We start from the raw sequence: 18,836 nt of genomic DNA, 5'->3' as shown, positions 1-18,836 counted from the left end.
GTATCATACACCCGGCGCAATGTGGCGCAAGGCATGTTTTTGCTAGTTTCAGCCCGACGCAGTTCTCATTTTCCCGTCCTTTTTCCGTTATTTTAAATAGCAAATGCATTTGTGCCCATTTGTGCGCTAATGGGCGTGCTGGTCTAAAAAAAGAGGTGTGTTCAGGTGCATTGTTGGTGCATTGCTATTTTAAAGAACTGAAAATAGGCCACGCTATAGACCTTGTCTAAAGTCTGGCACAATATTTTTTCTTTGTTATTTAAAGACTATGTTAGTAATATGCTACTATAGGCGGGTCCACAATACCCATACACTTTGCATATTACACACAGGGACGCAGCAGCACACAAACATTTTTAAAAATGAAAAATAACATTCCGCCATGTAAATAGCGAATCCGTCATGGCGCGAGCACAACTGGCTTTTAAAATTTTTATTTTTAAAGTTTTTAATTTTTACAAAGTTTTTCATCTAATATATTTATCTTATTTTAGCTTTATTTCAAATAACACAAATTTTGTTTTAATAATGTTATTATTTTTATTTTTTTGTTCGTAGATGATAATAACCCTGCATTGGAGTTTCTAGTTCTAGGTAGTGCAACAACAGAATAAAACTTTAATGCACAATTTAAAGTTTACCAGGAGCTTTGTATTTCAGATTATGTGGAAAATTATGTGGCATTCCTCAAGGTTGGCAGACTGAGGCATTCATGCATGCATCTGGAGAGAGAACTAAGTTGCTGTCAACTTTTATATTCATCTAGGAGAGTGTTTGTGTACAAAAGAGATTAAAACAGAGACAGTCCCATCTGAGCTTATAAAGAAAACACGTTCTGAAGAAGATGATGGGGTCATTCCGCTGGTGATGAGGTGGTTGAGGTGTCTGCTGAGACTCAATCTCTTGCCTCAAAACAATGTCTGCCCATCCCACCAGCAGAAGAAAGCTGGCACAGATGAAGATTGATTTACATAAAAGTCATGACTCCAGCAAAAGTTTCAAGCCCCTTTATCCCCTCTCCTGGCTCCTGAGGTAAACACTCATTTGCTGGTCTCAATGTAGAGAAACCAGACTCATCTGTGAAAACCTTTAACTAAAACAAGACGTGTTAAACCACATAAAAAGTGACATCTATCCACAAAACAAACTGCTTTTATTTACCCATCTCCATCGAGATGAAATCATCTTTGACATTTAACTAAACGCATTCTGTTTTTGTGTTTTTCTCATATTGAGTGAGCCGTACTTTTGGTCTTCAGGGTATTTTGATTATTATACAATGATCTGTGGAGGATGTTGTTTTTAATAATGGAGCGTTAGTAAAATCTCCGTAAAGATCCATGTTGGGCAGTGCTTACTGCAGTGGCCATCTGGGAGCCGTCAGTGGAAAAGGCAGTAGCTGACGTGGAAATATCAAGTCCTGCACTCCATATCCACACACATGCAGACAGTTCTCTGATGCATTAATTGCAACATCACGGATCTTTCTCATTATGCTGTCTTCCATCATGTGAGCAAATACAACAACCTCTTAGCTGCACAACTTCACCCCTGTAGCCGGAAAAATGTGGTGTAGGATAACATTTCACAAATAATTACAAAGATTAGATTACACATCACACATTAAATTTTGGAGTATCTCCTTGTAAAATGTAGTCGAATAATCAGTTTTATTTACAACTTTGAAAAAACAACAACAAAAAAAAAAAATTATTTTCTTCATAGAATGGTTAAAACACTATTATTATGCAGTTTTTTTTATTCACATTCACTAGTGCATTGACGATAGGTGTGACAACCAATGAGGTTTGTTTGCAGTTGTCTATTCTTTGCCTTTTCCCCTAATATGGTGCGCGCTCAATCAACATTCTTTTGCGTGCACTTTTTGTAAAAATGTATATGAATGAAATAAGTCACAGTGGTTTGGAAGGACATTAATTTAACAATTTAATTAGTGATATCACATTGTAGTAATATATTTTGGTATATTGTACCATTTTGTATAATTAAGTAATATAATGTATAATATATAATATAATTTTATGCCCCCCCCCAATAAATATACAGAGAATAACAGAACAATACAGTCCTACTCACTATACAAATACATTTTATTTTCCATTATTAATCATATATATATAATATATATATTTATCTGCGTCTTACAAGCTGTTATTGAAAGTAAATGTAATTTCCGTTTCAGTCTATTTCAATATAAAAGTCTTTACTACTTACTTGTAAAACAGTCTCTTTTCGAATAAAATGTGACGGATAAAATCCGGATCTTTTCCCTATCTAATGGTGGAACAATGTCACAAAAATCCCACGAACATACACACAATTTCCCAATAATAAATACTACTATTATGTATATAAAATTGTATATAAAATAATATTTATTGTTGAATAAAAAACAACAACAACAGCCATAATAAAAGTTGCTAGACAATTCAGTGAAGAGTGCAGAACAAAGGCAGTGCTCTGATTGCATTCAGCATGGAATTTAACTTACATAAAATATTACATGATGAGATTTTGCCCTTGGCCAAAACTATTTGCTCTGGAACAAATAATAGATTAATGAAACTACCCATTAGATTTACCCAAAACAAATTATATCTAAAAAAACTCTTAAAACTACATTCCGTGACACATAAACACATTTAATTATAGTGGATTTGGATGCCTGCCATAACACTCGCTGTGAGAAATATGGCAAGCAGAGTGATATAAATGGTAACACGGTTGGAGAAGTTCTGTTATTACTCTAATATTGCACTCTTATTACACGGCTCTATGGAATACTTGATTCTGATTGGTCAGTCGCGACATTTCAAAGTATGTTATCCCTCGATAACAACAGGTAAAGACTAATAACACAGGCTCATTCGGGTAACTGAAGTCGGTGCTATACTGCCAGGAACAGTTTTTTTTTTGGTGAAAGTTTTCCATTTGTTTAGCTAATATCCATCAACAGCAGATCACTGTCACCATTTGCATCATTGAGTCTTGCGTCTATCCAGCACTTGAACCCCATAATATAAGAACACTCCGCAGTGTTTTTAAAAGGAAACTGCTGTCTGCAGCAAGCAGAATCTTGCCAGTGATCTGCTGAAGCTCTCACTGGACGGATGTACCATCTCTCACCCTGCCTTTTACAATGTCTAGTTTCATGTATCAGCTAGTGAGAAAAGGATCCTGACATGTGTTGCTCTGCAAAGTCCAGAAAATTGGATTCAAAACATTGAAATTGACTCGTAATAACATTTAAAGGCATTTCAAGTCAGGTTTAAAAAAAAAAATTCTTGTTTAATATCGTTTCACGTTTAATGCCTCACACTGTGAAAGTAAAATGATCCATTTCATGATTTAAACCTGTAAATATGCACACACAACTGTTTTACGTTGATCTGACACCTTTATTCATTAGCCATTAAATGTTATGGATCTATAAGAAGTGATATAAATGCTTTTAACCCTGAGGTTGTCAGTCCTAACCCTCCCGATCAAGTTCTGTGTTTAGGAGAATTATGAGATTGGAAAGATGCTTGTTTCGATTTGGTTTCTGAAGGACCAGATGCTGTGGCTGTGTTAAATCCCTCACGCGCTTCCAGAATGCCTCCAGGTATATTCCATTTTCATTTGTCATCCAGAAGAATGATTGCATCAGCTATTCTACAAGTCCACAGAGAGAGTTTTTCATAACACTGTTGGAAGACATTGACAATAAAAAATCCACCAATCACTTCTGGAGATCTGTGAAGTCATTGTGGCCTAGGTACGCAGATTTACATTTGGATGTGTTTTTAATTAAATACTAGATTAAAAATAAAATCTCATGTCGACTGGTTTAAATTCAGACACAATATTTTCCTTGGCTTTTGTATATGAAGAGTGTTGCATATGAGGGCCACTTTTATTTTAGTTTCTTCACTTTAAGGTTTTATTTTTTTATAAAGTTTTAAAACTGAGTTACAGGATAATACATTTCTAAAGCACTGTTTGCAATTCTATTTCGTAGTTTCAGTTTCAGTTGTCTTTCTTTGACTTTTATTTTGATGTTTGAGCTCCTGTGAGTCTTTAATTGTCTATATTTAGTCAAAAGGTCATACTTTTTTGTAGCTTGACAGCTTCAGTTCTCATTAACCGTTATTATATTGAAAAGCAGAGCCAGAATATTCTTCAAAAATTATCTTTTGTGTTGCAGAAAAGACAAAGAACGACATGGAAATGATGTGAGGGTGTAATGAATTCCCATTTGTGGGTGAATTTTTCTGAAAATTTTCTTTTCACTTCACAACACCGCTGCAAGAACACAGTTGGGTTCATGTTGTCCTCTCAAAATTTCTTGGCATGATGGTGGTACACTTTGATTTTTAAATCCAATATTCATAAGATTATACTAAAGTCTGTCGTTCAGAGTCAGTCACCTTTGGATAGTTGGGAGTGTTGGCAGTCAGACAAGAAGCACATGAAATTACAGTGTCTATATTCCCCATGGCTCGTATTCAGTGCCAAGTGTGACTAAAGGTATGAAAGATCTGTATCTTTTTGACTTGTTCTGAAGGATGATGCCAGTTTTCTTTCCAGTTTCTGATAGCATATGCCAGGCTCTTAATAAGAAACTCTATAAAACATTTCTCATCAAATTAGTCCAAGACCAAATCATGAGTTATGCTGTGTACATTATAGTTCTGTACTCTTAGTGTATGTAAATAATTATCTCATTTGATTTCTTTTTTTTTTTTTACCAATACATCCAATATTTATACAGTATATGTTTAAACAAAAAATTAAATGATTCTTTGTTTCAATATAAAGAGGATTTTTGTAAAAAAAAGAAAAAAAATCATGCATTTTGTCCGCAGGGATAACATTTGTACATCAAATCACAGGAGCAGGTTACAGTAACGTTGCATTATTTGAGCCATCTTAAATGAAAATGTGACGTGATTCACCAAATAAAATTTGGGCTGGAGGTTTTCCCTGGTCTACAGCAGCTGCAGCTTATATAGTTTAAGTCTTATCTCTGCGTGTGCTCCACTAGTGAGAGCTGCCATTCCCCCTGAGAGAAGCAGGGAGGACTGCATTAGCCTAATAAGGAACATCTGGTGGTCATTCATTAACTTGACCATCCTTGATATCCTCGACCTAGAATGTCTTTTTTTCTTCACTTTGTAGAGATCCAACTTTGGTCAAATCAACAAAGGAGATGGTGAAGAGGAGAGAAACTTTACAGGGAGGGCAGAGGGATGGTGGTGAGATGTTCATTAGCCGAGTGGATGCCTGTGGTGGGATTTGCTGATCAGAGGGATGGACAGGTAGAAGGATGAGAGGCTCTGATCTCGGATGACCTCGGATTAACTAAGGGGATTTTTGTGCTTGTGCAACACATGGCATTTACATTTTGATTTACTGCTCTTAAGACAATCAGTTCAGCTTTATGAGCAGGACTGCTCTGTCCTACATAAACCTGCTGAAAGGTCATATTTAAATACAACTGTACAACTAAATGTTAAATTAAATAAACATATATATATATATATATATATATATATATATATATATATATATATATATATATATATATATATATATATATATATATATACAGGTTTCTTACATTTCAAATAAAACCCAATTCAATATCCCATTGTCCTAAAATATTAAAGATTTCATAAATTCAAGGATTCAAGCGTTTATTGTCATATACCCAGTGAATAAAACAAGTTTTAAATGAAAATTCAATTACTAACTTCTAATAAATGAAAAATGTTTTGGGGAATTTATAAATATAACATTTCATATTAATCAAATTAAAATATTTGTAAACATTGGGAATATTGCTTTAATTTGCAATCAATTTAAAGGTTTATCGAAAGCCTTTTGTAATGCCTTAAAAAAGAAGTTAATCCTCCAGCAAGTGACATTTTAGAGGGGAAATCAAGTACTAGCAATGGATTTTATTAATTGAATTTGGATTTGTGATTGAGCCTCACTATTGTACATTTCTGTTTAATCCTTTACAACAGAAATAGCACTATCTTTAATAGGAATACTTCCAAAAAATACAAGCACTTTCAGTTTTTAAAAGCTGAATTTCAAAAAGTACTAAAAGAAATTACTAACATAATATACAGTAGAGCCAATGTCTTTGTGCACCTTTTTCTGTAAACATTGCTGCCAGGTTGACTGTGAAACAGGAAGTTACTCAAATGAGACAAGTATTAAACTGTTCAGTCCTAACCCTGAGCCGAATTGTTATTCAAAAGCATGTGTGTGTGTGTGTGTGTGTGTGTGTATGTGTGTGTGCGTCGATCCATTGAAATTACATCCGCAATGTCTAGTGTTCAGATTCTTGCTTATCTACCTCTGGAAAGGGCATGCCGTAGGTCTAAATAATGCATTATATCTTTAGTTTATCTTGGCCATACTGCAAAAGAAGTCCATTTCCCCACTGCCGGAGAAAATATGCTTGCAGTACTGCTAAGGTGTAAGTATGTGTGTGTGTGCACCTCTGAGACACTGAGAGAGAGAGAGCGAGAGAGAGAGAGAGAGCGCAATACATACTTCTTGTATATTTGGATCTCTGAGTTTTGTATTTTGGAGTGGTGTGAAAAACTAACTTGGAAAATGGCAAGAATAATCTTCAGTCATACACCTGCCTCTGCCCTAGGGACTCGTCCGTGCCAGAAAAGGTTTTTATTTTTATTTGTATGTATTAGTCACATGAGGCTATAGATGGCTTAATAAAGTTGTGCTGGAGTAATCTGGGCTATATTAATTAGATGATCAAATGAAGAAACTGTTTGGTCCACAATTCTTCTGTAATGAAAACACTATATAAATATGCATTAAATCATAGAAAGAAGAAAATGACCTAGTGTTATTTTAAATGTAACTGTAAATTTGATTATTACAAGGCTCTCAATTCTGATTGGTCAGTCGCTGCAATTAGTTATTAGATGTTCCTCATATTTTCATCCATTGCAATGCTGCATATAAGTCCACTCATCTGAGTAACTACTTTACTGGCACTACTTTAAAGTCTCTTTTATTACACCTTCTTGTCGTATTTTAACACAAGTGGTGTCGTCTTGCGCTGTTATCGGTATTGACTAAAGTGTTAAGACATAATTAAGACAAAATAAAAATTAGCTCAAAATTTACTTAATCTGAGGCCATTCAAGATATAGATTAGTTTTTTTTCTTTATCAGAAAAGATTTAGAAACTTAGCATTACATCGCTTGCTCACAAATTGATCCTCTGCAGTGAATGGGTGCCGTCAGAATGAAAAATAAAACAAACATAATATTACCTTAATATTGTTTAAGTGTTCAGTTAATTTTGTTGCAGAGTTCAGTTCAGTGTTATTGATCGTCTTATATAGCCTACATACAGTAAATACATATTTTTTTGTTGGATAGCTTCTTGAGATAAACATGTATATTACCACTAGAAAGATATTTTATTATTGTGAGCACTGAATGCTGTAATAGACTCTAAAATTGGATTCCCATTTCTTTTTACTCACCTTTTATCGCCTCCTATGTATAAAAACATTAAAGGTTATGAGGAATGAAGTTTCAATTTTTCATATTCCACACTGCACACTTGTGGTCTGTAGGGATTCTTGAACTTCAAGAAAAGTATTATTATAATGTTGTTTAATATTATTCTTTGTGCTGGTGCTTCTACTCAGATGGGTACATTCTTATGACTTTTTCTTTTTATTGAAATGAATTTCATGCCAAATAATCTTGAAGACCTTTTACATTTCCACAATAGTTTGACCTTCAGGATTCTCCAGCACTCGCATACACTCCAGTGCTATACTTCATTCATGTATTCTACCTTTAGCGTGCAAACATCCACCTTGTTTTTCTCTTCATACAATGGGCTGAGCTTCTCCATTCCATCAAATCTTACAAAAGAATGTCTTCTTGCAGCCAAATACTAAATGCAGTGTGTTCTCCTTTTAGAAAGCCCATGTTTTTGCAGAGATATTCCCATTAGTGGCAGAGTGAACAATATCACCATTACTCCTCCAAGAGAATTAAGGACTTAGATGCTGAGCCAAATTTGGGCTTTTGTTCTGGGAAGAAAAGAAAGATGCAATGCTGAATGGTGGATAATGATCTTACTGAAGCCCGTTGGTCATCTGAGTTTAAGTGGTAGTTCTTTGGGTAACCTTGGTTTACTTTTCATCTGTGTTGTTGTGACATTATTAATCAAATGGGTCATTCCAGAAACATATTCTGCAGTCGTTAGCAACAGAAATGTCTGAGTACTTCCATGCTTGTTATTGTGATATTAGCTGATAAAAGTGTGTGTAACTTTGGGAGTCTTACCCTGAGTAGGAAACCATAAATCAAAACCCTGAAACGGTCAACGTTAAACGAATCCTCGGTTTTTCATTCCTGTTATCAATGAAAAAGTTGGATGTGCCTGAAGTAAAAAATTATCATGTTTATGGAAGCTGAACTTCTTAACAAATGGAAAAGCTGATTTAAAAATCAATAGGCTGCCTGTTCAAGGGCAGATTGTCTCCAGATGCAAGAAGTTTGACACATCGCTTTAAGACAAGTTGAAATAAATGTGATTAAACATGACGAAATAAAAACGCTCACTGGATCTTTTTAGAAAATAATCTGCAATATCTTTCCTCCTATAAATAGGAGTGAACGACTGGAATTATGCAGCTGATTTTGGCTGAGCCTGTTTGTTGGCTTGGTTCAAAGAATTTGTTGAATACACAGTGGATCTGCTGAGTATATAGATGCACTGAAATTGTTTATTCTCTTTGTCAGTGTTGCATATCTCTGCCTTGATAAAGGGAACGTTGCATCTCTGAAAGAATATGACACAAATGTACACAGGGTGAACTCCATTTTTCTCAGCCAGAGAACAACTACAAGAGCATCTCTGGACCAGTTGATCCTTCTTAGGTTGCATGGTTGAAAACAAAAATAACTTTTCTATCACTTATATAAATGCAATTATTCCATATATAATATATAAAAATTTGCAAAATGTATTATAAAAAAACTCACTATACATATACTGTTAAAAACGTATGTATGAGCATATACATATATGGTATTGTAAACCTGTATTTTGAAAATGAAATAGTTTATGATTTGTTTATCAGTGTAACCTGTGATTGCTAATAATTTCTCTGCAATAAAGATGTAAAATATTGGGTTGGCCCAAATCACTTCTGCTGAATCTGAAGTGAATCTTTCAAAACAACCATCATTTTGGTAAATAATACTGTCATCCATTTCTTAAAGTGCCATTCTAATGTGAAGAAACAGCTGACAAAGTGCCATTATCTGGTCACTTATGCTGAATTTCCAAACTGAAATATTATGTGGACTGGTCCATAACTAACATAAAAGTGCAATATTACTTCATCAACATTAATTTTGTTTTCAAAGCAGACACAAAAACACATAAAAATAGACAAACACAAGATTCATACATTAGTATAAAGTTTCTAAGAACCACTGCAGACAAAGACAAATGTTTCTGGAGCATCTCCTACAAAATGAGTCGTTTAGCAGGCCCATGTTGTCACACACTTTATAATTGTGAAAAAGGCTGTAAAACTTTCTATTTAAAACAAACCTGTGCAATAGATGGGCAGTTTACTCACAGGCGAGACCAACTCCATGAAACAGGCTCTCAAACAGACATCAATAGCTGTTAATATTTAATTCTGCCCATCCGATAATGCGTTACACTGAAACAAATCATTACTGTATTGAATTTGAGATAAATGGAGAGCAGAAAATTCTGAGGCTTAAAGCATTTTCCACTATTCTGCAAAGTATGCAATTTATATGCATGTGTTATATAAAGACATGCGATTATTTATCACGCTTTCATTGCAGGGACAATTTAGGTTCTTAATTTTGCAATGAAAGACACATAAAACAGTACAACACAGCAACCTAAAGTCCTTTTAAAGTTTTATTCACTTAAATTTCTCAGTGTTAAAGCAACAAGAAAACATTTAGAATGTCCTTTGGTGTGATTTTCTTTTTTACAAGTCAGTATATATACTGTATGTAAACTGATATTCTTTGATGCCAGCACGTTGCCAATATACTTTAGGAAAACTTCACAATCCAACTGAAGGGAAAAAAAAACTGTAAATGAAATAAAGTTTCAGATGAACATAATCAGATATTTGATTCATTATGCACCTTGATTGAATGCACTAAAATGCTGCCCTTAAACACATTTCAGCAATAATACAAAAAAGTATATGTTCTACATCTTTACTCTGTCAAGAAAATAAGTTCTGTATTAATACAAAAATTAAATACACTGATGACTGTCTGAGCACTTCATCTGTTTGGGTGAAAACATACATCTTTGACCGTGGCCTCAGCAAACAGTCTGTCACATTTCAAAGTCATGGGTTTTTTAGACATATTTGTTAGGAGGATAAGGGGGTGTGCCACATGAGTATGACTAAAATCACACAGACTGAAAGGAAAACCCCAAAATCATATATATATAAAAAAATATATCAAGGGTTACAGAATAACATTCACAAAAGCACAGGGCGAAGGAAGCACGGGGCTTTTGACACAAAGGACACTCTAAAGTCTATTTTCTAGGGATGGATGGGACGTGTTGGCAGGACGAGCTCAATTTGAAAGCAGATCAAATGTGACAGTCTGAATAGATTTCCTTATATCCACAATGCACTGACAGCAAAGAATGCTTGTTTCTTTACTTGAGTATCTCTTCATATTATTACTTCTTTTTTTTGTAATTGCCAGTTCACACAATCTGGACAGTTTTCCATCGCTCCGTGTCACAATAGCCAAAAGCAGTCTACAGCCAACATGATACCCAGAATGGCTCAGGTGAGAGGCGGCACAGCTCCCGTTGCCGTGATGATAAAGGGAGGAAAGGGATGAGTCTTGTCCGCTTCAATCCCTGTCACTCTCTCGCTCTGTTAGAGGAGTGAGAATCTATTATGGCTTAGTTCACGTCTCTACTTCCTCTTATTTGCTTCATGAAGCATATGCTCAGGTAAATTCTATAAATAACACTTTGATCTTTTCTTTGTTTAAATTTTCGATTTTATATTGAATCAGTTTTATAAACACTATTTTTATTGATGTATTATTTATTGTATTTTGTCGGTCATCCTCAGAAATTTCGCTTTGATATTTGGGCACATTCCACATGGCCGGCTGAGTGTCGGTGGGTCTGGTGCGCTGCTCATACAGAAGAAGCTGGACAGTTGGAGATCTGCCCCTCAAAGGACTGTGGTCTAGCAGATCTCCACGAGGAAAACAGGACCCAGGATAGACAGCAGCATAAGCAGGATCAGCCCAGGGGGGTGGAGGTAAGTCTGGCCTGAGTCCGACCCTCCGCAGCCGCCTGGCTCATTTTCACACCACGGTTTCTCACACAGTAGGCCGGTGTATGTCGGAGGACACTGACAACGGATATTGTTGACACACACACCGCCGTTTTGGCAACGCAGAAGTTCATTGTTGCACACCTGGGCTGTGGCATTGAGAGGAAAAGGGTAAGCAGAAGACAACCTATCCACCCCCCCCCCCCCCCACACACACACACATAGGCTAAACCCAAACAAGTATGAACAATTCTATTATTACATAGAGCTCTGTCCTGAGATATCATATATTAATTTTATGCTGAAAATAGACAGAAGGAGTCAATACAAAGTGCAGGCAAAGTATTGATTGAAATGAATCACAAACAGAAAACTTAATATCATTATTAATAGAAATTCCTAAGTGGAAAATATTGATAGAGTTTTTTCTCACAGAAAAATTAACTCTTGATTTGTTTAAAAAAAATTCAAAAAGACATCCATGCTCAACGGTCACCTCCAAATATTTATAAAAAAGAAAAGAAAAAAAAGTCTTTCAGAGACCTCAGCACTGCCATTAACCCAGAGCATTAACACAGAAGAGGTTTCTCCAAACCCCTGACAATGACTTGCATTCTGCATCCCAAGGCGACATTAAACCCCACAGGTGTATCACGTGCATTAGTATATTTATCAACAGGGACACTAGGGCCAAACCTCAGACGTAAGCTGTTGAGCAAGCTTCAGGCAAACACATTCCAGCGCAAACTAGCAAAACCAACAGAGACAAATAAAAACGGATGAACAAGCCATGCCTCTCACGTCTTCATCAAAGCACTGTAATCCTGCTGATTGGAAAATAATCATCTAACACACAAACATCGGCCTCTATCAGTTTTCGAGGAATGCTTCTGAGAGGTCTTGTGCTTTGCAGCATTTGTTTAATGGCTGTTATTGAGCTATTTTGGGATGGAGTGAGCTGACAGGAAGAGCTGGATGATAGAGAAAGGAGGTGTAACTCTCCCAGTCATAACAGGCTGATGAGGGAGCTGGCAGAACTACATGGTCTCCAGCTCCTCTCTCTCCATCTCCTGTGTGGGTACAGGCTTTATGGTTGAGTCAGGGAAAAATGAGCCCCTGTATGTGTCCATAATTCCCTCTGTTCATCACTGCCGAGTTTTTTTTTATGATGCAGATCAATTGTTCCCTAGTGAAAACCCAGACTCATACTACAAAAAAAGATGCATAAACTGTACCTGCAAGATTAACAAGCTATTTGAATTATCGGTAATTAATATGCATAAAGACTGAATGTGTTCAATTAGTATTAGTCTCATTAGTATTTTCTGGCAAATCATTCATTTCTTAATGTTTAATATTCACTGACAATTTTTTTTAAATAATGATAATGATGCTAATAATAATAGTAAAACTAATTTACAGCAAAATTAAAATGAGGTAAATTATTTATTGAATTAAGCTAAATGAATGTATGCCCAATATACAGAAATATATGGGCATTATTATAACAAGGTACTAGTTGCCCTCCCTAATTGCACTTTTCCACTGTGTGGTACAACTCGTCACTGCTCAGTAGTACAGCACGGCTCAGCTCGGCACAGTTTGTGTTTCAACTGCAGTTTAGTACCGCTTTAGAGTAGGTGGGATTATTCACGTTGTTATATTTGTGTGGCCTCTACTGCCAAGACTGCTAAAAAAAAAGTTTTTCATTCTGCGTCACCCCATCAAGCTCTCGCTTGATCCGCTCCTCAGCTATCAATGAGAGGAACGTCTGTGCCTCAGCAACAGACAACAAAACTTTTTCAAAACAGTTGCGTTTGATCCATCGCTGACTGTGCTTATTTAAATCTAGTGGTTCTTTTGTGTTTGTCTCAAGTTCAGTGACGCAAGTAATGGTGATTCTCTCCGGCCAATCCGTGGTCAGTATAGTTAACGCATCACGTTTTGGTAATGGTACAGTTCACTTGGAACCTCAACCAAGGTATTACTTAAAAAAGTACCAGATACCAGGTACTGTACCCAGTGGAAACCCCCCCCAAAAGTGAACCGTACTGAGCTGTACCATGCCGTACCATGCAGTGGAAATCTCCATAAAATACTTGAGGTTGAATTTAGATTTAGATTATATTATCTAGATTAGATTAGTTAATCTAGACGTTTTCTTAATAAGAGAATCTAACAAGAACAGTACACTGAAAAAAATGGTGTAGAATTTACTTTTAAACAATTTTCACTCAAAATTTATCTTTTGTAAAATGTACGCTAAAAATCTTTATTCAAGACAAAATGTATTTACTTAAAGAAAATGTTTTTTTTTTTTTTTTATAGTGCATGTTTTACATTGGTGTAGTCATGACATGACCATCAGCTGTCCCTGAGCATGTCTAGTCTGACCTTTAGGAAAGAAATGATGAATCAAAAGATGAAAAACAACTGTATTGCTTATTAAAGGGGCTTTATCGATTGAGTGTTCTGGATAGGAGATTTTAAATCTCCTATATTGTCCAAAACATATTTTGACTACAGTAGATGTAGATTATATTATAAATGAAGTGATTCTTTAGGAGTATACGACATATTGACTGTTTGCAATTGAGACATCGATGTTGCCTTTTACCAAACTGTTCAAGAAAAGGAGATTGTACAGAAGGAAGAGGTAATGAGTAGTCTGTGTCTGTGGAAAGAGATTTAGAACACCTCTTCTTTGAGGGAAAGAGAGCAAATTGATCGATTGCCTTTTCCACAACTGTGGCCTTTGGCAAGAGTGTTCTTTCTTGATCTGAAGAAAGACTTAAAAGAGGCATAGTTTTGCAGGTAATGTATCTCTCAAGAGTCTGGGTCTTTTTGGTTCACCCCATGGTACAATTCTTTCTGTCTCCTCAGTTTGATATCCCCTGATGACCAGGAAAAGGTGCTGAGGCAAGAAGAGCCACGTCAGTGATTTATAGCTGTTATGGGTGCTAACAAACACCTTTACTTTCCAATCGAGGGGGGCATGGAAACTATTTACTTTGCTATTGGTCCTACAAACAGTTTAACCTCTATAGCATACGCCATACTCTCTAGTGCTCATGCACGAGAAGGCATTTTCATCTAATAAATATAAGCACCTATTTAAAGAGAGCAACAGAAGGTCTGTATGTTTAAAGCATGTGCATTCACAAGAAGGAAAAATGTGCGCAACCTCTAATTCTGCATTCACAATTAACTTCCATGCATGTAAATAAACTGTAATAGGAGAATATATTGAGCAATTTATAGGGTTTGCTTTTGATAAGAGGGATAATATTTATTGAGAACAGCAGTAGACTGCATGGTTCATTGTGAAGAAAAGGTTTATTTGAAGAAGGATTTGAGCTTTAATTGCATACCGAAATCTGCATAGACAGACAGACGGGATCAGGAAAATGAGCCTTAGATTACATTTATCACACATTATGGCCTTTGGGACTTTGAATCAAATGAATGCAACAAACTTTAATCTCTTGTCTAGGAAATCTAACAAAAAGTGTCTGTGTTGATGACAACATCAACTGAAAGTGGTTATGGTGCTTTACCGTAGTGCATACCATCGACTGAAATGGATCTTCATGCTGGTGAATGATGGATGTGTTTAAAGAGTCACACCTCTTTATTTCTTTCCAATATATCTCTCAGAAACAGACAGTAATGGGAGTCCATTTGCCACCTGTCACTATTTGCACCAAACACTCTGGGGTTTACTTTAATCTTGTGACATGTGTGATGTTGAGAATTTCTGCTTCTCACACTAAACCTGCCTTGTAGTGTTGGGTTCAAAGCCGCATTGAACTTAATATACACACATTTACTGGACTGTCCATCTCACGTTATTACAGCCAACGTCCTTTTGAGATATTTGAGGCTTTTGTAAATGTTGACCTTTGCTGCTGGAAGCCCATTGAAGAATACAAATCAATACTTGACCTACGGATTGTTTCAACCACAGCGCTTGGAGCTAAGAGAGAAGAACCAGCCATCACAGTGTGGCCATAACAGCAAACAGCCAGAGAAAACAGTGCAGGCGTCAAATGTGCTGCTCACTCCAAGTATTAGCTCAACTGTTTGTGTTCATCTGCGCAAATTCATGTGCATGGGATTGTGCCCAAGGATTGTTTGTATGGTTTATCTCTGTGCTTGAAAAAAATTATACAATAATACTATTAATAAAAACTATGCTAATAAATGATTATAATAATTCTTTCAAAATTAATTCTGCAGTTAAACTACTAACAAAGCAGTATAACAGGTGTGACTGAGCCTTTAATGGAAGTCAGTCCAAGTTTTTTTTTTCTTTTTTTCAAAGTGCTGTAAGCGAACCAAGCTGCTCATTCCCGGGTAAGCCAAAAAAGCAGCAGCAAACAGAGAAAGTAAAGAGAGAGAGAGAGAGAGAGAGAGAGAGAATAAGGTAGGGGGGGTAAGAGAATGAGAGAGGCAAAAGAGAGCAGGGGACTGAAGCTGCAGGTTTGGTGGAGGTTCTACTTACATTTACAGCCATTGTCCCACAAATATCCTGGCAGACACTCATGGCACTTAGCCCCTGTCGCTCCCTCCTTACATTTACAATATCCTGTGCCATTACAGCGATCAGTGTCTGAGCCAAAGGGATTACAATTACAGTCTGTAGAAACAAGACACACACATACACACAGTGGAGAGATGGGGTCTGTGGTCTTCAGCCTCTCGGATCAGCTCATGAGTAGTCCCTCTGTCCCTCTACACAAAAAGCATTTTTGCTCAAAATGGGCCTCTGCTGCCTCCTTCATGCACATTGCTAGTCTACTAAGGACAGATTTGTAACATGTATAACTGAATATTTACTTCACGTCTACCATTTCAAAGGAATAAAATGAGAAGCATCAGCTGGGGATGGTGAGTGAGGGTGGAAAATGGAAACAATGGCATTTAGTTTAGTAAGGAAAATGAATATTTGGGAATGTTCAACATCTTGCAAGTCCAATAATGCAAAAGCGTAGATTATTACCGAATGACTGCACTGTGTACTCTGAATAATTTTCCAAAAATATATTTCTATATTTAGTTTAGTGTAGTAAAAAGAAAAAAAATTATAAATGGGTTGCATGAGGGACAGGGAACATACGAAAGAGAAACAGACAGACAGACACATGGTGAAGGATTCCTGATTAACCAATTCTATTGTTGTCCACTGATTCTGTTCAGAAATATCTCATTATTAAATCCTTTGATACAACAGAAAATGTCTTTTAAGGTGACTATTTTGTTAAAGTCTAAATGAAGTGGCATTTTCAATGCATTTTAATGGTGCATTTCTGAGTAAAACAAGATACTGATCAGAAAAAAAAGACAATGTGGCTTGATTTTGTCCCAATAAATAGTAAATTTTGATTTCACGTTGACAATAAGTTTTGGGCAATGTCAGTAACTTTCCAGGTCATGGATCACCCAAAGGCATCTGGCCAATTAACCTGCTTATGGTGCTGAAGGTTATATGTGTAATGGCTTTTCTGATTGCTCATTCTGGTTGCACGTTTGTTCTTAAACTTGTTTTTAAAGAAACTAATCATTCCTTTTTTAAAAATCTCCTTCTTTTCAGTATAAATTTATCAATGTTTTTAGATGCCTAGCACAACAGAACTCTTTACAAGTGTGAACATAGCCTTAAGGTTTTGCTACAGAGTAGAAGACATTAATGCTTATTAATTATTAATGCTTTGCTAAAATACTAACATAAACCTCTTCCAAGGTACTTTTCAGATATTTTGACAGTTCTATAGCCCTCCTGTGACTACAGATATTGCTAGGTTGAGGTGGAGGTCAGAGTCTGTGACCTGTAACACCTACAGATTTGTGTGTAAGTCACAGAAGTCGTGATCTGCTCCCAGACACCTCTCTTGCTCTCTTCTTTCTCTTGCTTCTACTTTCTGAGAGTGACATATGCAACACAAAGCGCCTTTTCCTGTGGGTGCCAGCCCTCCCAGGCACCTTACTGGGGAAGTGTGATGACAGACATCACCTCTGTCTCACAATAACTCCTGTCTGGCTTTCTTTTTCTCTTAATGTCTGTTCTTGTTCTCTGCTCTACCTTCTTCATTTCCCTTTCTTAGCTTTGTAACAAACATTACAAATTACACTGTTTTTCCCTACACTGTCGCCTGTCCTACCTGTTGTGGATCATCATGTCATACTTGCTGATTTTGTAGTCAAAGACTGGAGGGATGTGGATCAACTTTGCTGACGCACAGACTCGGGTGACGACAGAGGGATGGACAGACACAGAGAAGGGAGTGAAGAGATGGAGGATGATAGAGCAATAAAAAACCGAAGGCCAGATGGCAGATTTGGGGGAGGTGTTATGTGCGATAAGCTGTGTTGGTGGATGGGAGTGCTGGAGGACTGACCTATGCAAACATTCTCATCGTCCAGCTCTGCTGAGGCATTGCGGTAGTATCCAAGCTTGCACAGCTGGCAGTGCTGCCCTCTAGTGTTGTGCTTACAGCTCACGCAAATGACGGTGTTTAGCACCTCGATGTAACTGCAGCGATTGGAGTGACTGAAACATTCGCAGTCTTGCAAAAAGGGGAGAGAGATGTGGCTGTGTTTAGGGTAAGTGTGTGCGAGTTGCTGCGGCGCTGCAGAAGAGGGGCACCATGGCATGCAAGGTTTAGATGGTCTGAAACAGCAGAAGCGGTATTAGATGTAAGATCACCATAAGATGAATGGAGAAGCGGTGTTGTTATTAGAGAGTTCACCTCGAGCAAACCATAGGGATGAAGAGGAAAATAAAAACAGGAATGTTACACGGAAATTAAACACAAACAGATGCAATTTTCAATCTCGGCAGAATGCTAGTGCACATGCAATTTGAAATTTACATCCGCTGTATTTATATTCTATTGCTCATGTAGAGTTGTCTCACAGAAATGATGGAAGGGTGTAGTGAAGGAGCTGGAACTTTTAAACATGAGAATAAAACAAAGGCTTCTATTTTCTATGCCCCCGATATAACATCACAGGTCGAAGACGGATACACAAACTTTATCCTCTTCACAAAACTACTGCCGTAAAAATGAAAGACAAAGCATTTTTTTCAGTATTGATTCTGTCAGCTCCAAAATGAGAAATAGCACAAGCAAATAAGAAATAACTTCCTATCTATTTCCCCATAGCCTCTAAAGAAACCAAACAATGTTTATCCAGGACTCACAAGGAGTCTGTCCTACTTTCAAAGTGAAGTGAATCTTTATGCTTGGATGCTGCTCTTGGCATAACATAACAAACTGATGGCATTAACCTGACCTGCCAGGGACACTTGGTGGACCAACTGGCCAGTGCCCTCAACCCAACGGGTCTGACAAATTTTCTTACATTGAGTTAAGCTCATAAAGCCTCCATGTCCTTCACTCATGAGATGATTCCAGGGCATTTGGGAGAAATGGAGGGCTTCACATT

At 36.8% G+C, this 18,836-nt stretch overlaps 1 protein-coding gene across 6 annotated transcripts in view; it reads right to left on the bottom strand.

Annotated features, from left to right (window-relative positions):
* Window positions 1-9,963: 9,963 nt before the first annotated feature.
* Window positions 9,964-18,836, bottom strand: part of LOC132124180 (netrin-G1-like) — a 103,943-nt gene continuing 95,070 nt past the window's right edge. For 3 of the 6 annotated variants that reach the window (XM_059535072.1, XM_059535066.1, XM_059535068.1), the window contains 3 exons: window positions 17,786-17,953; window positions 15,892-16,026; window positions 9,964-11,536 (listed from right to left, as the gene is read on the bottom strand). In XM_059535072.1, the coding sequence (XP_059391055.1) occupies window positions 11,298-11,536; window positions 15,892-16,026; window positions 17,786-17,953 (542 nt within the window). In that variant the 3' untranslated portion in view covers window positions 9,964-11,297. The remainder of the gene's footprint in view (window positions 11,537-15,891; window positions 16,027-17,785; window positions 17,954-18,836) is intronic. The other 3 variants (XM_059535069.1, XM_059535071.1, XM_059535070.1) reach the window with 1 other exon arrangement.

Source organism: Carassius carassius, chromosome 42, assembly GCF_963082965.1.
Source record: "Carassius carassius chromosome 42, fCarCar2.1, whole genome shotgun sequence".
NCBI classification, from domain to species: Eukaryota; Metazoa; Chordata; class Actinopteri; order Cypriniformes; family Cyprinidae; genus Carassius; species Carassius carassius.
Note: the sequence above shows the minus strand (reverse complement) of the source record. Positions and strands in the feature narration are given on the sequence as shown.